The 17,336-nt window shown below is 45.9% G+C and overlaps 1 protein-coding gene across 4 annotated transcripts in view; it reads right to left on the reverse strand.

Moving 5' to 3' along the window:
* Positions 1–17,336, reverse strand: part of CRACR2A (calcium release activated channel regulator 2A) — a 152,871-nt gene that overhangs the window by 32,609 nt on the left and 102,926 nt on the right. For all 4 annotated transcript variants that reach the window (XM_034935201.3, XM_008973764.5, XM_034935199.3 and 1 more), the window contains exons 9-13: positions 17,177–17,272; positions 15,080–15,267; positions 9,416–9,487; positions 5,471–5,516; positions 2,724–2,830 (exon numbers count right to left, since the gene is read on the reverse strand). In XM_034935201.3, coding sequence (XP_034791092.1) covers positions 2,724–2,830; positions 5,471–5,516; positions 9,416–9,487; positions 15,080–15,267; positions 17,177–17,272 — 509 coding nt within the window. The remainder of the gene's footprint in view (positions 1–2,723; positions 2,831–5,470; positions 5,517–9,415; positions 9,488–15,079; positions 15,268–17,176; positions 17,273–17,336) is intronic.

The raw sequence follows: 17,336 nt of genomic DNA on the forward strand, positions 1-17,336 counted from the left end.
AATGCATAAAAACAGACATGTTTGCAAAACATCCTCAGCAGTGTGAGGGGTGCTGTTGCTTTGGGAGGGCCCCCCACCTCCAGACATAGCAGGTCTGCTGGCTCACAGGCAGCTTCCCCCTAGACAAGAGGCTTTGGGTCAGAAGAAAGCCAGGCAGAGCATCTCCATCCACCTCTCCTTCCTCTCCCTTTCTCTTCCCCTTTCTGTATCCCTAGAAGTCACAATGAGGAGTAAGTGGCTCAGAGGCCTAAATATCTTCTAGAAGCATTTGAGCACTAAGGGCAAGGAGAAGCTGTAGGCAGTGCAGGGAATCGGGGAACTGGATGTGGGGGTCAATGCAGAGTCTGTATTTTCAGTAGGTTTTGAGAGCAAAGGCCTCACAGAAATTGTCTTCAAGGAAGTTTGACAGGGAGGACCTTAAGTCCAGAATTGAAACACACACACACACACACACACACACACACACACACGCATGCATGCACGCACACAGACTAGAAAAGAAAATGGAATGGGGATGAAGCAGTGGGGTGATAGAGCCAAAGGAGAAAGGAACTAAATGAAGGACACAGAATATGCAGAACAGAGAAATACACTTTCTTTTGCTCCCTGATTTAAAATATGTATTACTCTTAAAGATCAACAGTAGAAAGGAAAAAGAAAAGAAAATGCAGGTATCACCATCCTGAAATTAACTGCGATTCTGCAAGATAAATTACGATATAGTGCTTGCTTAAAGAAAGGGTGAATTAGTTTGGATTCCTTGATATAAAAAATAAAGGATTTGCAGCAATTAAAGCACCTTTCCTTTGACTTATAAAAACAGTTTTAAAAAAGCTAAGTGTCTTCTTTCCAGCAAACTTCCTATATATTGCATCAAGCTTATTAAGTGCTTATTTGTTTAAGAACACAATTGGTATTCCCATCTACTTTTACTCTGCTTACACACACACAAGTGACTATTTGTATGTACACATGAGCAACTATGCATACACACACACAGAGCATGTTTTTTCAAAGGCTTTGCAACCAGAAAAGAAATAGTCACTTAAACAGGCCTTAAAACAGAGCATTTCTTGGAAAAAGCTTTCTGTCTGGGAAATTCTCAAGCACTACTGCCATTCTGTAATACCTGCATCACGGCATGACTGAGTTCATTTTTGGTTTTACCACCAAGTGCTCTCTGCCATCCGTAGGGACAGCAGCTACTTTTGTCAAAGTCTGCATTAGAATTCAGGGCTCACAATTTGTTGCTTACTTGATTATTGTCTGCTTCTTCCACTCAACCAGAAATTCAATGACACAGAGGTAGGTCCATTTGGCTCACTACTGTATATCCAGCAAAGAGCACAGGAGCTCACACATAGTAGACACTCAATAAATATTTATTAAGTGAGCATTTAATAATGGAGATTAATGGTAGGACCCATGTCTAATTTATTTTTGGAGGCTTTACAGAACTCAAAAGAATGTCTGGTACACAGTAGGTAATCAGTAAACATCTGTTGAATCAATCAATCAATCCATTCCATTCTGAGGAACCAACAGGCCAATCACTATTGCAGAGATTTGGCTCCCAAATTGTATCTCATTATTCAGCTATTTAGAACAAGAATTCATGATGATCAGGCCCAAAGGTTTTACTGATGAGCTGATTTACATCTCCAGAGTCACTTCCCCTTTGCATATCTTTTTCATTTCATGCTTGCAGTCTTCAAGGTCTCTCTGGGTCTGATACTGAAGAGTCGGGATGCCTCTATCTCTCCGTGGCCATCTATGTGGACACAGCACATGCCAAAATGAAGAGTGGGCAGGGGATTGGTTTGTCTCTCAATGAGCAATGAGCCAACCTTTGGGTACTCAAGCTCAATCATGTGCTGCCCAAGAGCAACAAAATGCGTTATGTTTGAGTTAATTAAATATAAGTCATGGAAATGATCTGTCAAGCACAGGCCCCAGCCTTGTCTGTAAAAGGAGTTAACTACTGGAGATTCTATTTGACAGTTTAATTAACCTTCATAGCCAATATAGTCATGTTCCTAAAAAACCAAGTGCATCGGCCGGGCACGGTGGCTCACGCCTGTAATCCTAGCACTTTGGGAGGCCGAGATGGGCAGATCACGAGGTCAGGAGTTCAAGACCAGCCTGGCCAACATGGAGAAATCCCGTCTTTACTAAAAATACAAAAATTAGATGGGCGTGGTGGCGCACCTCTGTAATCCCAGCTACTTGGGAGGCTGAGGCAGGAGAATCGCTTGAACCTGGGAGGCAGAGGTTGCAGTGAGCCGAGATTGCACCACTGCACTCCAGCCTGGGCGACAAAGCAAGACTCTGTCTCAAAAAACAACAACAACAAAAACCCCAAAACCAAGTGCATCCATTCTGCTCAGCAGACAGCAGTGTAGTGTTACCCAGCTACACACTCCCTCCCTCTCCCTTGACCCCTCTCCTCTGCTGCTCTGCAGTCCCTCTCTGCAAACACACAGTAGGGTGGGGCAGCCTCAGAAGACAAAGGTCTGTCCTGTGGGGTTTGCTCTGCACATTCCCCCTCTGGCTTGGATGTCAGAACAGGGAGGGGCATGTGTTCCAAGATGTGAGGGGAGTGAGTGCAGCTGACCTCAGTTTCCGCACCTCTCAAGGGGTCAGCAGGCACTGAGTATGGGCCCAGAGCCAGCTCCCAGTGAGCCTGAGAGGAATGAAGGGATGAGCAAGTGGAGATGACTTACCTCCTAAGAATCCCTCTGCTGTCCACATATTTGCCTATCACGGAGCCAGATCTCTTTTTCCAACTTGCCCTGGAAGCAGCTGTGTTTGCCTTGGCTGCCTTATTTTTCTGTAGAAACACAAAATGTCCTCAGATCCATGCCTATTTGCCCCGATGTTTGAACAGAAAAGGGCTCATGGTTCCCACCTCATAGACTAGGCTCTAGGCAAAACTCTGAAGGGAGTAGGCAGGGTTCTGGTCTCCCTGTTATCATCTAGCCACTCTTCCCTTTTGCCATCATCCCTTACCAGAATCCCTCCATCTCCTTTCCAGTCATCTAATCAAATGAACAAGTACACAGTTTACGGCCTGGGGTCCATCATGCTATTCACAGGAGCACTGATGATTTGTAAAAGGAAAAGAAGAGATAAGTGTTTAATGCATATTTTCTATACATATTTCTAATGCATCTAGAAAATATACATTAAACACTTATCTCTTCTGAAAAAATATATCTATATTTTTGAAACAGGGTCTTGCTCTGTCTTCCAGGTCAGAGTGCAATGGCATGATCACAGCTCACTGCAGCCTCAAACTCCTGCACTCAAGCAATCCTCTAGCCTCAGCCTCCTGGGTAGCTAGGATTATAGGCGCCCTACCATGCCTGGCTAATTTTCTCATTTTTTTGTGGAGATGGAATCTTGCTATGTTGTCCAGGCTGGTCTTGAATTCTTGGCCTTAAGTGATCCTCCTGTCTCACTCTCCCAAAGTATTGGGATTACAGGAGTGAGCCACCACACCTGGTCAGACAGAAAAAAGAAAAAATATTTACAGGCATAGAAAACTCTGTGAATCTTTAATTCACACTCTTCTGTCTGGCTCCAATCCCTTTTTATTTCTAAAGCCTCAGATGTAATGAGAAAGTAACTAGCCAGGAGGATCAATTAACTCAGTGTTCTGTCCTGAGCTAGCATAAGGTAGTTCAGCTCTTTGGTGGAAGTAGGCTGGGTGTAGATAAATTACTAACATCTGTAACACAGAACCTGGGTGGAGCAGGGGTTTACAACCCCCTTTGCCTATGCTCCCTGACAGATGTCTTCCAGGAGATGAGGCGGGGGAGTTAGACTGCAGGAAATCTCTCTCGTTAATTAGCCATCCCATGATTCCCAGTGATCCTTAATGAGAGGAGGGGCTGCAATGCTCCCAGAGCCCCTGAAGGTATGGCTACGCTGATTCTAAATCAATCTTCAATTCTTATTGAATTTATCCCTTTCTTTGATTCCCCACAGAAGTTCTTAATTCCATACCCCTTTCAAAGCAGAATGAGTTTGGCAGGTAAAGGGAAGGGAGGTGAAGGGATTCGGGTGACATTTGGTTGGAAGTTTTAAAATAAATTCAGTGTTACTTCTAAAACAATTATAACCATTATCATCATCAAACAAACATGTGTAGGCTCAAGTCTTGCTCTAATAGTACACACGGGTGGGTGGCAGAGATGTTTGCTGCCAGTCAGCAATGGAAAAGAAACTGTGGCGTAATGCAGTCCCTCAGGGATTTGCAATTATAAAGCAGGTCAGATCTAATTTAGGGCAAACCAATTGCCTTCTGCTGACCATATCTAGGTCATCGTTCAGCTAAGGGTGCAATCCACATCATCCCCTTTCCAAGAATCTTTCTCAAAGATTCCTGTTGTATGGAGGGGGGATGGGAATTCACTTTCCTCGTGTGACAGCGGAGGTCATGGTCCAAGGCGGTAAATGACTTGCCCAGGGACACACATGAAATTCATAGGATGGTAACCCTGATAATTAGGAAGTCACATCAATCAATTTGGCCTTCATTTTTCTTCCCTTCAAAGCACCCAGTGGCTCCTGTCTAAAGGGAAAGATGAGTAAGAACATGGAATCCTAGGTTTTGGCCAATGTGGTCCACAGTGAAGACCTTCAAATAAATATAGGATTTCATGTCGTTTAGGAAAGTGTGTGTGTGTATATATACATATGTACATACATATACACACACATATACACATACATACATATATATGCACACACACTATATATATGTAGTTTATATATATATATTTATATAATATATTTATATTATATAAATATATAAACTGCAGAATGCACTTTGGGGTTCACAGCTGGGAATTTCATCCGTTAATACTAGAGTGGAGAGGGCAGTCCAGATGACCTCAAAGTGCTTAGCAGTTTTGTGATTCTACGACTCATAAATATATGCACACACTACATATAGAGAGAGAGAGAGACATGGTACTCAGGTATGGAAGAGTAGGGGTCCCTATAGGATAGAGAAAAATTGTTCATAAAATCAAGTATGAAAACAGTGAAATACACATTTCTAATGTGGTCTATGACAGTATAAAATGCAAAATTTTCATCGAGATAAAAATTTAAATGAAGAAGAAAGGTGTGAGCATTTTGGTTTAGAAGTGATAATGACATTTCAACTGCGCCATCTCATGGATAGAACTATCATTTCTGCATCCAAGAAATGTGCGACCCTCCCAAATATTTCAGTCTTGTTGTGCCAAGAGGAAACTGCATTACTCCGTGGAAAATTAACACGTTGTTACCCAGTAGGCCACCCTGAATTTTTATTATTTGCACAACGTTTTCATGCCGTCATCCTGCCAAATAGATCCCGAGTGTCAGGACATTGCTGGGCCAGTCTCGACATGAATCTGGCTGTCCAGTGGACCACAGCCCTTGGTCCCCCACAGGTAAGGGAGAACTGGCCAATTACCTGAAAACATATGTCCCGTTCATCTCGAAGGTGCTTGTTCCTTTCCCTGTGGATGGTAAAGGGGAATCTATTCAAACATGGAGTTTGCAGTTGACAGATCCAACGGCAGCCAATTTGCTATTCAGATGGGTGCAGGGGAAGGTGTGGTATGGAAGACAGGGGAGTCTGTGGAATCTCCTTCCATAGGGATGTGATTAATGGTAGAGGATAGTTTGTGTGTACAGACAGGTACACACAGATGTGGGGGATAGACTGAATGCCCTTGAGACACCCGTGGCCCATCAGGATTATGCATGGCCTCTCTTATTATTAGGGGCACCGCCTACAGAGGGGACCTCAGCATTCCAGCTCCACCTCGGAGCTTCCTGTTGGGCTCCCTCTTTCTTTCTCTCTGTGCACCATTCATTCATTCATTCACTCATGCGTGCATGCACGCATTCACTCAAATGTCTCCTCAGCACCCACTGCATGTCAGGCACTCTTCTAGCCATCAAGGTCACACCAATGATCAAAACAAAAAGTTCCCGCCTCACAGAACTTGTATTTTAGTGGAGGGATAACTGTTATTGAGAAAATAAAGCAGGAAAGTGGAGTGAAAGAAGCCAGAGTGTGGAGTAGTATTTCAACTCCAGTGGTCAGTGACGCCCTCACTGATAAGACAGCATTTGCACAGAGCCTTGAAGGAGCGGGAGAAGCATTCCAGGCAGAGGAGAGGCTAGGGCAAAGCCTTGTGCTGGGATACACCTAGTGTGGGCAAGAAATAGGAGGAAGTAGAGTGCCCAAAGGGAGAGTAGTTAGGAGATGAAGTGAGAGAAAAAGTGGATGGTGGTCAGGACCCGTCTCTTCACAGCCCTGTGGGACACTGTACGAACTTTGATTTTTACTCCAAATGAGATATGAAGCCAAGGGGCTGGGGGTGGTGGGGGTGAAGCAGATGGCAAAGAAGTGTCAAGATCTGGCTTCAGTTTTCAAAGGATCCCTCTGGATGGGTGCTAAGAACAGACTGCTGGGGGCAAGGGTGGGGTCCTGACACTTGACGAATATTTTTAGCAACATGGAGGTCATTGGCGACCTGGGTAAGAACCGTTTTTTTGGAACAGCAGGGGGAAAAGGCCTGATTGGTGGGTTGAGAATGTGAAGAAAAGGCGTGGAGACAGTGAATGTGAACAACTCTTCTGAAAGTTTTGTTGTAAAGGGGTTGAAGAAATGGCAAGGCAAGTAGCTGGGTGGGGAAGTGAGGACAAGAGATGTTAGACAAGAAACATTAGAGTACATTTGTAGGTATCCTCAAAAGAGATAAAACTGACAATGGAGGAGAGAAAGAACAAATGCTGGACTAGTCCTTGAGGAGCCAGGAAGGGACAGGCTCTAATTCTAGAGTGTGAGTTGGGCACGGGGGTGGGGGGTGGCCTCTGTGACGAGTATGGGGAGTACATCCACCGTAACAGAGAAGAAGGCAGAGACATGGGCATGGGAGGAAGCTCTTATCGCATGGTTCCAGCTGTGAAACAGGAGCAAGCGTGAGGATGGAAAAGGAGTCTTTTTTCCAGGACTTAAAGTAGGAGCAGTTGGGAAAGTGAGTTGACTGGGTCTGCAGTGCGACTGCAGAATGCACTTGGGGATCACAGCAGAGAATTTCATCCGTTAACACAAGAGGTGGAGAGGGCAGGCCAGATGACCTCAAAGTGCTTAGCAGTTTTGTGATTCTATGACTCTTCTGGCCAGTGGCCTCTGAACAAACCCACACTTTTGAAGGGGAAGGGAGGGCACAGCCATGGTTAGCCCCTTATCATCATAATGCAGCCATTTATGGAGCACTTATTGTGGGCCAGGCGCTCCGCTAAGTGTGTTGTAAACTATAGAAAGAGATTTTAGGTGGGGCCTGAGGTGTCACCACCTGGGCAACTGAATTCCAATTCCACCAGTCTTGCAGAAAACATTAGGAATGTGCCAGGGTTGTTTTCAGTTACCTGCATGAGGTGAGCAGGCAGGCACACAGCCAGGGCCTTCAGAATAAGTCAGAAGGGACATGGAGGTTATTTCACAAGTCCTGAGAATGGCAAAGTGAGCTGCTCATGCCAGAGGGACCCTCGCTCCGCGCGGAGCTGTGAGTTAGCACCCTTGCACATGAGCAAGGACCTTGGGAGACCTGGAAAGTCCCACCGTTTTTTGGAAAGCAGGCTGCGTTGTATCCTGCTTTGTGGCTTCCTGCTTTATGGGGATGTAGCCATCCCCATACAGAAGCCTCAGTATTTAAAGAAACGTATCTGCTTTTGTTTGCATCGCTGCTCTACTGTGATTCCTACTCCCATGTATCATCTAATTCTCAAAAGAAGCCTGTCAGCTAGGCATGGGAAAATTAAGACTCGGGTTGGTTAAGTCAACTGCCCAAGGTCACACAAGCTAATGAGAGGAAGCGCTGGGTTTCGAATCAGATCCAGCTTCAAAGTCCATGTTCCTAATCAAGTGCCCTGAAATTGCTTGCGTTTGTACCCACTGTCCTTCGGATGGCAGCCCTTCTCACCCCATCACACCCCAGCTGTTGTCCTGATTCCACCACCGTCCCACCCCTCCCCTCCCCTGACATTCCCGCTGTCCCCCACCCCCACCTCAGCATTATCTCTCCCTTGATTCCTGGTGGTTTCACTGTGAAGGGGAGATCTGCCATAAGGCCTTCCCTCCACCTCTCAGCTTTCATTAGCCATTGGGGCTTAAGCTTGGTAACCCTGGATCGATGGCACAGAAAGGCCTCAGGCCTTTTGTGATTCTGCACAAATGCTAGCCTCCATTAAAAAGACCCATAAGTATCTGTAGAGAGCTGCCTTGTCATTCTCCCCTGCTCATTCTCTTTGAATCTACCCTTTCATTTTTTTCTAAATGCAATAGAAAAAAAAGACCCCAAACTTGTCCTTATACGTTTTGTTCTCTTCCTTTTACTAAAGTCTTCCTAAGAATCAAGACCTTCGCGCAAATGGATTATAGCCTGGTCACCTAAGAACCCCTTTACATGTTCCCTGGCTCTGGAGGCTGAATCATGTACTGAGCACAATCAATCTGAAACACATTCAGGTTAAAGCACTTTTCCATTTGGTAGCATCATAGATGCCAGACACAGTGAGCTTCCCTTGCTTTCACAAAAACAAAAACCTTCATAACATAACTAGGAAGTGATTCAAAACCACTTGCACTTCAAAAATCAGAACCCAAAGTCCTTCTGTTTCCTCACCATTCCCCAAGAGGTGCTCAGCAGGCAGTGACTTAGAAACTTCATGGGCAACATCAAAAATTCCATCTTTCCCCACACAGGTTTGTCTTTCTGAGGAGGGGAGGGTGGTGCACATTCCAGACCAGTAAACTTTGAGTTTATTGCTGGGGGTCTTTGAAGGCTGAGAAAGCTTTTTCTTGGTGCTCTGTTTGTGATTCATTTACTCATTCAACAAACATGAATAGAACACAGCCGAGTTGCGGATTTCCATTCTGGCCCCATCAGCGAGTAGCTGTGTCGCCTGTGGTAAATTACTTCTTTCCTCTAATATCAACTTCCCATCAGTAAATTCCTGTGAATGAACTGCCCTACTCACCTAACAGTTTTGCTGACAATGAACGAGATAATATTTCTAGCATAGATTAAATGCTCATTAAACCCAGCTCTGCTCGCATGTGATCAAGTACCAAGCACAGTCCTGTGAGGGACTCAGAGGAGTGGGGCAGAGCCTCCCCACCAGGAGGAATAAACTGGATGTGGGCGCGTGTGTAAACGGACCAAACATAATAGAGTGGCTACTCGGTGGTCCAAACACTGCACTGGGGACCAAGGGAATTGAGGGCACTCTCTCAGCAGGCACGTTTTTCCAGCACGTAGGCAAGGATGACCCTCAGACTGGTCCTTCCGACCCCAGGCTTCTGGGAGGTGCTCTCAGCACAGGCCAGTGCCCACCGACGCACCTTAGGAAATCCAGCTGCTTGAGGAGCCCGGCCTTCTCGCGCTGTAGACTCTCCGTCACACGGTACACTTCCCTGAGGAGGAGGCAAACACATGGCAGTGAGCTCCCAGGTGGAAGCCGGATGCCCGGACCCCTCATGCTGGAGACCAGCAGGTGATGCCGCGCTGGGGACGGAGGGCATTGGAGGAACGTGGCCTCCTCCTGGAGAGCTCCTACGGTATGCAAGTGCTTTGGGCATCACACATGGCCAATTTGGGAGGTGAACTCATCCTCATTTCACAGACTCTGACCATCAAAGAAGTCTGCTAAGTCTTTCCAGTTCACACAGACAATCCGCGACTGAACCAGGGTCCCCTCCTAACCCCAGACCCAGCTCATTCCACAGCCACTTCACATGCCACCTGTGAATAGGCTGGATGGTCACTAAAGAGTTGGTCCAGGCTCAAAAACCAAACACCACATGTTCTCACTCATAGGTGGGAATTGAACAATAAGAACACGGACACAGGAAGGGGAACATCACACACCAGGGACTGTTGTGGGGTGGGGGAAGGGGGGAGGGATAGCATTAGGAGATATACCTAATGCTAAATGACGAGTTAATGGGTGCAGCACACCAACATGGCACATGTATACCTATGTAACAAACCTGCACGTTGTGCACATGTACCCTAAAACTTAAAGTATAACAATAATAAGATAAATAAATAAAAAAGAGTTTGTCCAGGCTCCAAACTGCCCTATCCTATCCAGACTTCAGGAAATTCAAATCAATATTCTTCTCCAGCCAGATCTTGAAGGGTGAGAGCAGAATTTGTATTACCTTCCCTCCCAATCTCACCCCACCCAGAGGCTGGTTCAGTATGTTTTTAGGAGCTCTGGAAGAATCACCTTCTCTTTCCCACCCTCCTCCCAAAGTCTCCAGATATCTGGGCTTTTCACTATTGGGCACTCATTTCTCTGACTTATGATCCAGCTGTAATGCAGAGATTGAATGTATCTATTATAATCATTGATATCACTGTGCAAACGTGTTAATTATAACAGGAGTTGTGAGGAAAGGAAGAGAGAGGCAGGGAGGCTGTGAATCAGGGCAACTAGAGGGCAACTCAGGTGGGGAGGTAAGGGCTGTGTCTGGTTTGTTTACATCGATACCCTCAACACAGTGCCTGGCATGGAGGTGTAATCAGCAAATAGTTGTAGGAAGAAAGAAAAGAGAGAGAGTAAAAGAGGTGAGGGGGAGCAAAGAAGGAAGAAAGGGAGGGAAGGAGGAAGAGAGGAAGGAAGGAATGAAGGAAGGAGAAAAAGAAGGAAGAAAAAAGAGGAAGGAAAGATGGGGTAATTGGGGAGGTCTTCAGCATCACTCAGGGAAGAAAGGAAAGAAAAAAATAAGAACTTAGGTGATAATGGGAAACTGGCTTAACTTCACAATTCTGTCTTCGTTTTTCCTTCTGTGTTCTATACCATGCTTTAGACATTTTTTAATCATCCTCCGATCTTACTACAAGGGTTCATAGTTCCACGTTTCCAAACTGCAGCACAGCTTTTCATGTAGGGAGCATCTCGCAAGTTGATATAGGCGTCACTTTCCATGGGCTGTCAGGGCTGCCAGGCTGTGCACACACTGGGCTGGGCAAGGACCCCACTGCCACCCCATCAGTATCATTACTGAGCTGGCAAAAACTGCACCAACATGCTGGCCCACAGGACTCTCCTGCCAAGCTCCTATTAACCTGATTCCTTAAGCACGATGTTTCTTTTTTTCCCCACTTTATAGAATAATTGCAAAGTTAATTTACAGCAATAACAGGCTGAATGAAATTCTAAGTTCAACTCAGACAATTCCAATTGAGCAACAAACTTTCTCTGGCTCCTGCAGAGATGCAAATTCCTGACATTTTATTACCAATTATATTTAATTTCAACTTGAAGTAAAACAATGTATTTCCCATTATCCAAACTGGGTCTCTAAACCCCTGTCTGGGACTCTGCTGTGATGAGTGCTCTGTGAGCAGAGCTGCCCGCTCCCGACTCTGGGCCCTGGGAGCTGAAGATCCTGGTGCTGTGCTTTAGGGCCCCCCCACCCCACCCTGTGTCCTGCCTCTCTCCAGGGGTGGCCAGGAGCTCACAGCTTTTTCCTCTGCTCAGGAAAATCATTCACCAGGGACTTAAGGTCTGGGTTCTCACGGAGCGTTTTACCAAATAGCCAGTTCCCAAATTCTAAGTCTTCTCTGGCTCTGCATACACAGTATCAGTGACCACTGGAGCTACATATCCATACATATGTATTAGAAATACATGTGAATACAGGTACTGTTCTATTTGTCTAGTAAACATATATCTGCTTGGATATTTGTACATCCATATATACACACATATATTCAGAAATATATTTTTGTGTCAACAAAAGAAAGGCACTTCTGAAAAAAGAAAGACACTTAGATATTTGACTAAATGACCTCTAAAGTCCTTCTAACCTAGAGGTTCTAAAAGTGTATACAAGGGTAATATGTAACCTGAAAGGGAAAGAACCTGCGTTTGTTTGGAGTGGTAATTGGTGAGGCGTTTATGGTTACCCTTAGGGAACTGCTGTTGGCTGTTTTAGGGGAGGGATGAGCTATGGAGCACTTCACAAGCCATACTGTCCAGTGAAAAATGCAATGCTAATGCAGAACAGTATGCTTAGTACGCTACTGTTTTATAAAGGAAAAGTGTGTGTGTATGCATGCGTGTGCACGTGTGTGCACGCACATATATGTGCCTGTCCCTGCATATACACAGCATACTCTCAAAGGATCCACAAGAAACCATGGCCAGTGGCTCTGATGACTGCAGATCAGGGCCATGTGGGGGACACAGACTTCTTTTTGAACGTATAACCTTTTGTGCCTTTTGAATTTCCTGCCTTGTCATAACTACTTACTCAAAATAAAAGTTAATTAAAAAACAGAGTTGCTGCTTCTCAGCTGACCTTCATCTTTACATTATCTCTCTGCTTGATAGTTCTTTCTTTATCTCATTTTAAAATCTACTTCTGCTACCTTGAGCATCTTCAGAGATCAGGAAAATTAATTTTGCCTGTTCAGAATTCTTGCTGATCAGTGACTAAGCCTGTTTACCTCCCAGCTCCACCCTTTCCTCTCCCAGCTGCTCTGCAGTAGCATGGGGCAGCAAGACCCTGTCGGAGAGCATGGGACTATCAGGAGAACTGGGCTCCGTCCTTGTTATCCGGCACTAGCAAGCTGCATGGCTTTGGGCAGGTCACTACACCTCTCTGAGCCTCAGAATCTTCATGTATGAAATGAAGGAAGTGACCCAGAGCATCAAAGCCCTCTCCATCTGCCGGTCTGCAACCCCACTCTATGGAGAACAAGCTAAGCCTCTCGCTGCACTGCTCTCCCAGCCTCCCTGGACGGGACACGCTCTCCGGGCCCCAGCACGCTCACCGGCTGCACAAGAAACTGCAAGCTTCTTGAAAACAAGTTTGTGAAGGTTCTGGAGTCATATTTCTCTCTTCCTCCCAACCCTCCCTCCCTCCCTCTTTTTCAATTCCCAGCCTCCAGAGATTGTGTCTGTGGCTTGGTTAATTAAGATAAGACTTCAGAAAGCTTTGAATCCTCATGCTGTGATGTGATGCTCCAGCACTGGGTGTTTATTTCCATTTGCTGTTCTAATGCTTGTGCCTTCAGATGTTTGTTGCTTTTAGAGCTCGATTGAATTTCAAGAGCCTGCATCCTTAATTCTGTTTGTAAAGCTAAATGCCTGTACCTTGTTGACCTGTTCTCAATGAGGAGGAACTAACTGATTTTGCTTGTTCACAATGAAATATGTTGTCCTTCCACAACTGGTCATCCAAGAATTGGAATGGAGGGGCTTATTTTAAGTCAGCTACTTGGGAGTTTTTTTGTTTTTGCTTTTTTTTAACTAGGGATATCTTACTAGGGTGAAATTCCCAGCTCAAACATGTCTCCTTCCTTTTACCCCAGGCAATTAGTGCCAAATGGTACAGGATTCCACACATAAGTCAAACCAGCAGAGCAGTTTTATTTAGGCCTATGGACCAAAATCCTGCCAGCAGTCAGACAGAGTGAGCACCTTCACTTTTGAACAAGGGGAGTTAACATCTATAAAACAAGTTCCGGTAAGTAGCACTGCCCTTTTCCCTAAAATCAGACTTTCAGTACTACCTGGTACCTTTCAGGATCAGACACACAACTACCTTTTTCAGAATAAATAAATGAATGAAGAGTGCATGAACGAATGCGTGAGTAAATGATAGCCAGTCCGACTCTTGTAAGAATATTTTCTGCAGGCTTGTTATTCTCTAGGGAAAATCGGCAAGACGTGCCTAACTCTTAGCATCTTGGGAGAGTTACTTAAACCTCTGAACCTCAGTTTCCTCCTCGATAATAGCAGAACCTGCTATACCAGGATAATTTTTTTTTTTTTTTTGAGACGGGGAGTCTCACTCTGTCACCCAAGCTGGAGTGCAGTGGCACGATCTGGGCTCACTGTAACCTCTGCCTCCCAGGTTCAAGCCATTCTCCTGCCTCAGCCTCCCGAGTAGCTGAGATTACAGGTGTGCGCCATCATGCCTGGCTAATTTTTGTATTTTTAGTAGAGATGGGGTTTCACCATGTTGGTCAGGCTGGTCTTGAACTCCTGACCTTGTAATCTGCCCGCCTCGGCCTCCCAAAGTGCTGGGATTACAGGCGTGAGCCACTGCGCCTGGCCCAGGATGATTTAAAGATCAAACGAGAGGATGTCAAATTATCGACATAAGTGAGATATATTGAATGCCCAGCACGGTACCTAGCACAGAATAAATGTTTGCCAAATGAATAAGTCATTGACTATATGGATACATGAATATACAAATAAACAAATGAGAGTCCTCTGCCCTGAGCCTCAGAGTACATTTGTTCTAAAACCTAATACTCCCAAGACAAGATAAATGACTGACTCTTCAGGGACTCCTCCAGCTTAAGGTGCAGACCCAGGCTTGATTCTGCCTCAGGTGTGCCTCTGCCTAGTAAACTAACCCCCATGGCTGGATGCCATTGGCAGGTCAGGCCCTGAGAGATGTGGGGTTTCCCCCTACTGGGACCACACAGTTGAATCTGAGGAACATGGTGAAAAAAATGGGCAGAGATGGAGAGGCGAGTCCAGGGCAGTGACACATGCTCCATCAGATCATATGCTGATCCTGGAAGCCTCCCTGCTTCCCTCTGGTCCCTCTTGGCCTCCCAGGTCTCTACACGACCACAGTCACTTAGGGTCTGTGTGCTCACTCAGCATTTGCCCACATACTATATAAAACAACTTCTGGTAAGTACTTGTTTTATATAGTCATAAAGTAACATATGAGTACATATGAGTAACCTCATATTTGTTTGCGGAATAACATGTCTTTCTAATCACAGAATGCATTTTCTGAGAACGGGGCTGTACATTTCTCGTCAATCCTAGGCAATGCTGGACACAGAACTGGTCTGCTTAATAGCGTCAGAATCCTAGAAGAGTGTTAGAAGAGTCTCAGGGAGCAACAAGCCCACATCCTCTTTTCACAGGCAAGGAGACAGGGTCTCTGAGCGGCGAGGGGACATGCCCATAGTGGGGGGTGGTGCGGGAGGACAGCAGAGGAGTGGACAAAGGCTGGACTCACATCTCCTTCTCTTGGTGGAGTTTGCAGGCCTCTTGCTGGAGGCTTTCCAACTGCTGCTGAGCATCCTGGAGCTCCCAGGAAGTCCGCTCCAGCTCCCGGGCCAGCTCCTGGTTAGTGAGTTTCAGCTTGGTATTCTCAGCCTTGGTCTCATGCTTGTCATGATGCAGGGCTGTGCACTGACCTTCCAGCTGCAAAGGAATGGGGAGCAGAGGGGAATGAGGAGTGACCACCATTTTCAGGAGGGCCTGCCCTGGCCTCACCTTGTTTTCTCTGCTTGGCAGGCAGGAACCGTCACTGCCACCCCTCACTGGCCTCAAGCCTAAATCGGCATTGTCCTCTCCTCAGTTCACACGTACACACTCCTCTAGGCAAGAAGGAGCTTTCAGACACATCTTGTCTCTCCCCTGTCTCCACATAGGACCACTAAATAGTCCAGGAGGAGCTGCTACACTCAAAAAGACCACTAGCAAAGGAACTTCCACAATCCGTCTGTGTGAATGGCCTTGAGATCTAACCTAAATCCATCTTGTTGTCCTTTAAGCCCATTTCTTTTCCTTGGTCCTTGATGGAGAAGGGGAACAGCTAAATGGCCTGCTTCATAAAACCATCCTTCCCAATTTTGCACGCTGATAGCAAATCTATATATTCCCTTTTCTCCTCTCAACTCCAATTCCATTAATCTAGAGAAGCTTTTAAGGGTAGCCAGAAGCCCTGAAAATTCTTAGGAAATAACTAAAACAGTTCAAACAGAACATAGACCTTTTCTATGTCCCTAAAGCAACTAAAAACCCTGCATTTTTATAGCTTCAGCTTTTCTTGGCTGTTGATTATGCTTTGCAGAGCTTCCAATCCTCTCACCAGAGGAAGAATCAAACCAAGGTACATATATCATAATAAATTTAGTTTAATGAATGTGGCCAGCAAGGGGAGGAAGAAGCAACAACAAGGAATTTGGCTGATTCTCAAGAGGCTCCTGTGTAATCGGGCAAGCATGCAGTAATTAAATCGAGTGGCAATCATTCATTTGAGGGATAAATGTAATTGCTAGGAACTTAATGCATAATAGAGAGGAAGAGAAAGAGTAGGAGAAGCAAGGTACTACTGTGGATGGGGAAATGGGGAGGCAGCTGGCAGTTCCCGGAGTAGAAATCATCTTGCTGCAGAAGGAAAGAGACCTAAATTCATAGCTTGGGTAGCAGCAGCAGTGGAATAGTCTCTAGTCTTAGCAGGGCTGTCTTCAAGTAGATTTTGATGTGCTGCTAAAAATAGCCCTCTCTATTGAAACGGAAGCAATGTGTCTTGTCTGTCCAGAGCTGGATTCCTTCCAGCCCCAGGCACAACAAAACAGGAGGCCAGTGGCACCCTAGCCTGTCTCCCTCAGGAGCCCTTGCTAAGTAGTGGAGGCCACTAAGTAGGAGGCTTGCCTAGGTAGTCAGTCTTTCTGGGGTCGTTAGCCAGGTACTCCCAGCCATAGAGACACAGCCATATAGACACTGCCCTGCAGAGGGCACCACCCAGCCTGCCTCCTGGAGGCTCGGGTACATCAGAGAGGAGTGTCTGGTGTCTGCATCCTTCCTGCAGGGATGGAAGCAGCCACAAAAGATGCCAATGAACCAGTCCAGGCACCACACAGCCAGGGAAGAGACAGGCTGACCTTGGAAGAACCTGTTCCAGCAGAGGTATCCATGGCCATATTCTAGAGGGAAGAAACTTATCTGCAGCCTCCCCCCAGATATAGTGGTAGACAGTGTCTCTTGTACCTCAGCATTCCCCTCTTTTCTTATACAGGAGGCAGGAAACAAATTCAAATTTTGGCATTCTCGTGGCTCCTGGGTATAATTATAGGAACATGTCTGCAGATACCTCGTGGGGGAATGCTCGGCAACTTTTCCAAGTGAAACACCTGGTATTGGAGAAGTAAAGGTTTTATGTTGGGATCACCTGTGATTTTAAATGCTATCTTTTGCGCGACTAAATAGTTCTTCTCAGGTTAAAAACTCAAAAGTCCTTAAGTGAATGGCAGGGAAAGTGGGCAAGAGGCAGAGAAAAGGAGAGAGTGAAGAGCCAGGTACTCTGGGGCCACGGATGGCAACATACCCTTTTCTGCTTCTGGGTGAGCTGCTCCAGCTCCTGCTCCTTACATAACAGTTTCTGCTCCAGCTCTTGACTGCGGGCTTGAAACCTCTCTGTGTCCTGCCAAGCCAGAAAGAGGGACACACAGGACCCAAATGTAGCACACCCGGGTTATAGATTTTTT

The sequence above is a fragment of the Pan paniscus genome, chromosome 10, assembly GCF_029289425.2.
Source record: "Pan paniscus chromosome 10, NHGRI_mPanPan1-v2.0_pri, whole genome shotgun sequence".
NCBI classification, from domain to species: Eukaryota; Metazoa; Chordata; class Mammalia; order Primates; family Hominidae; genus Pan; species Pan paniscus.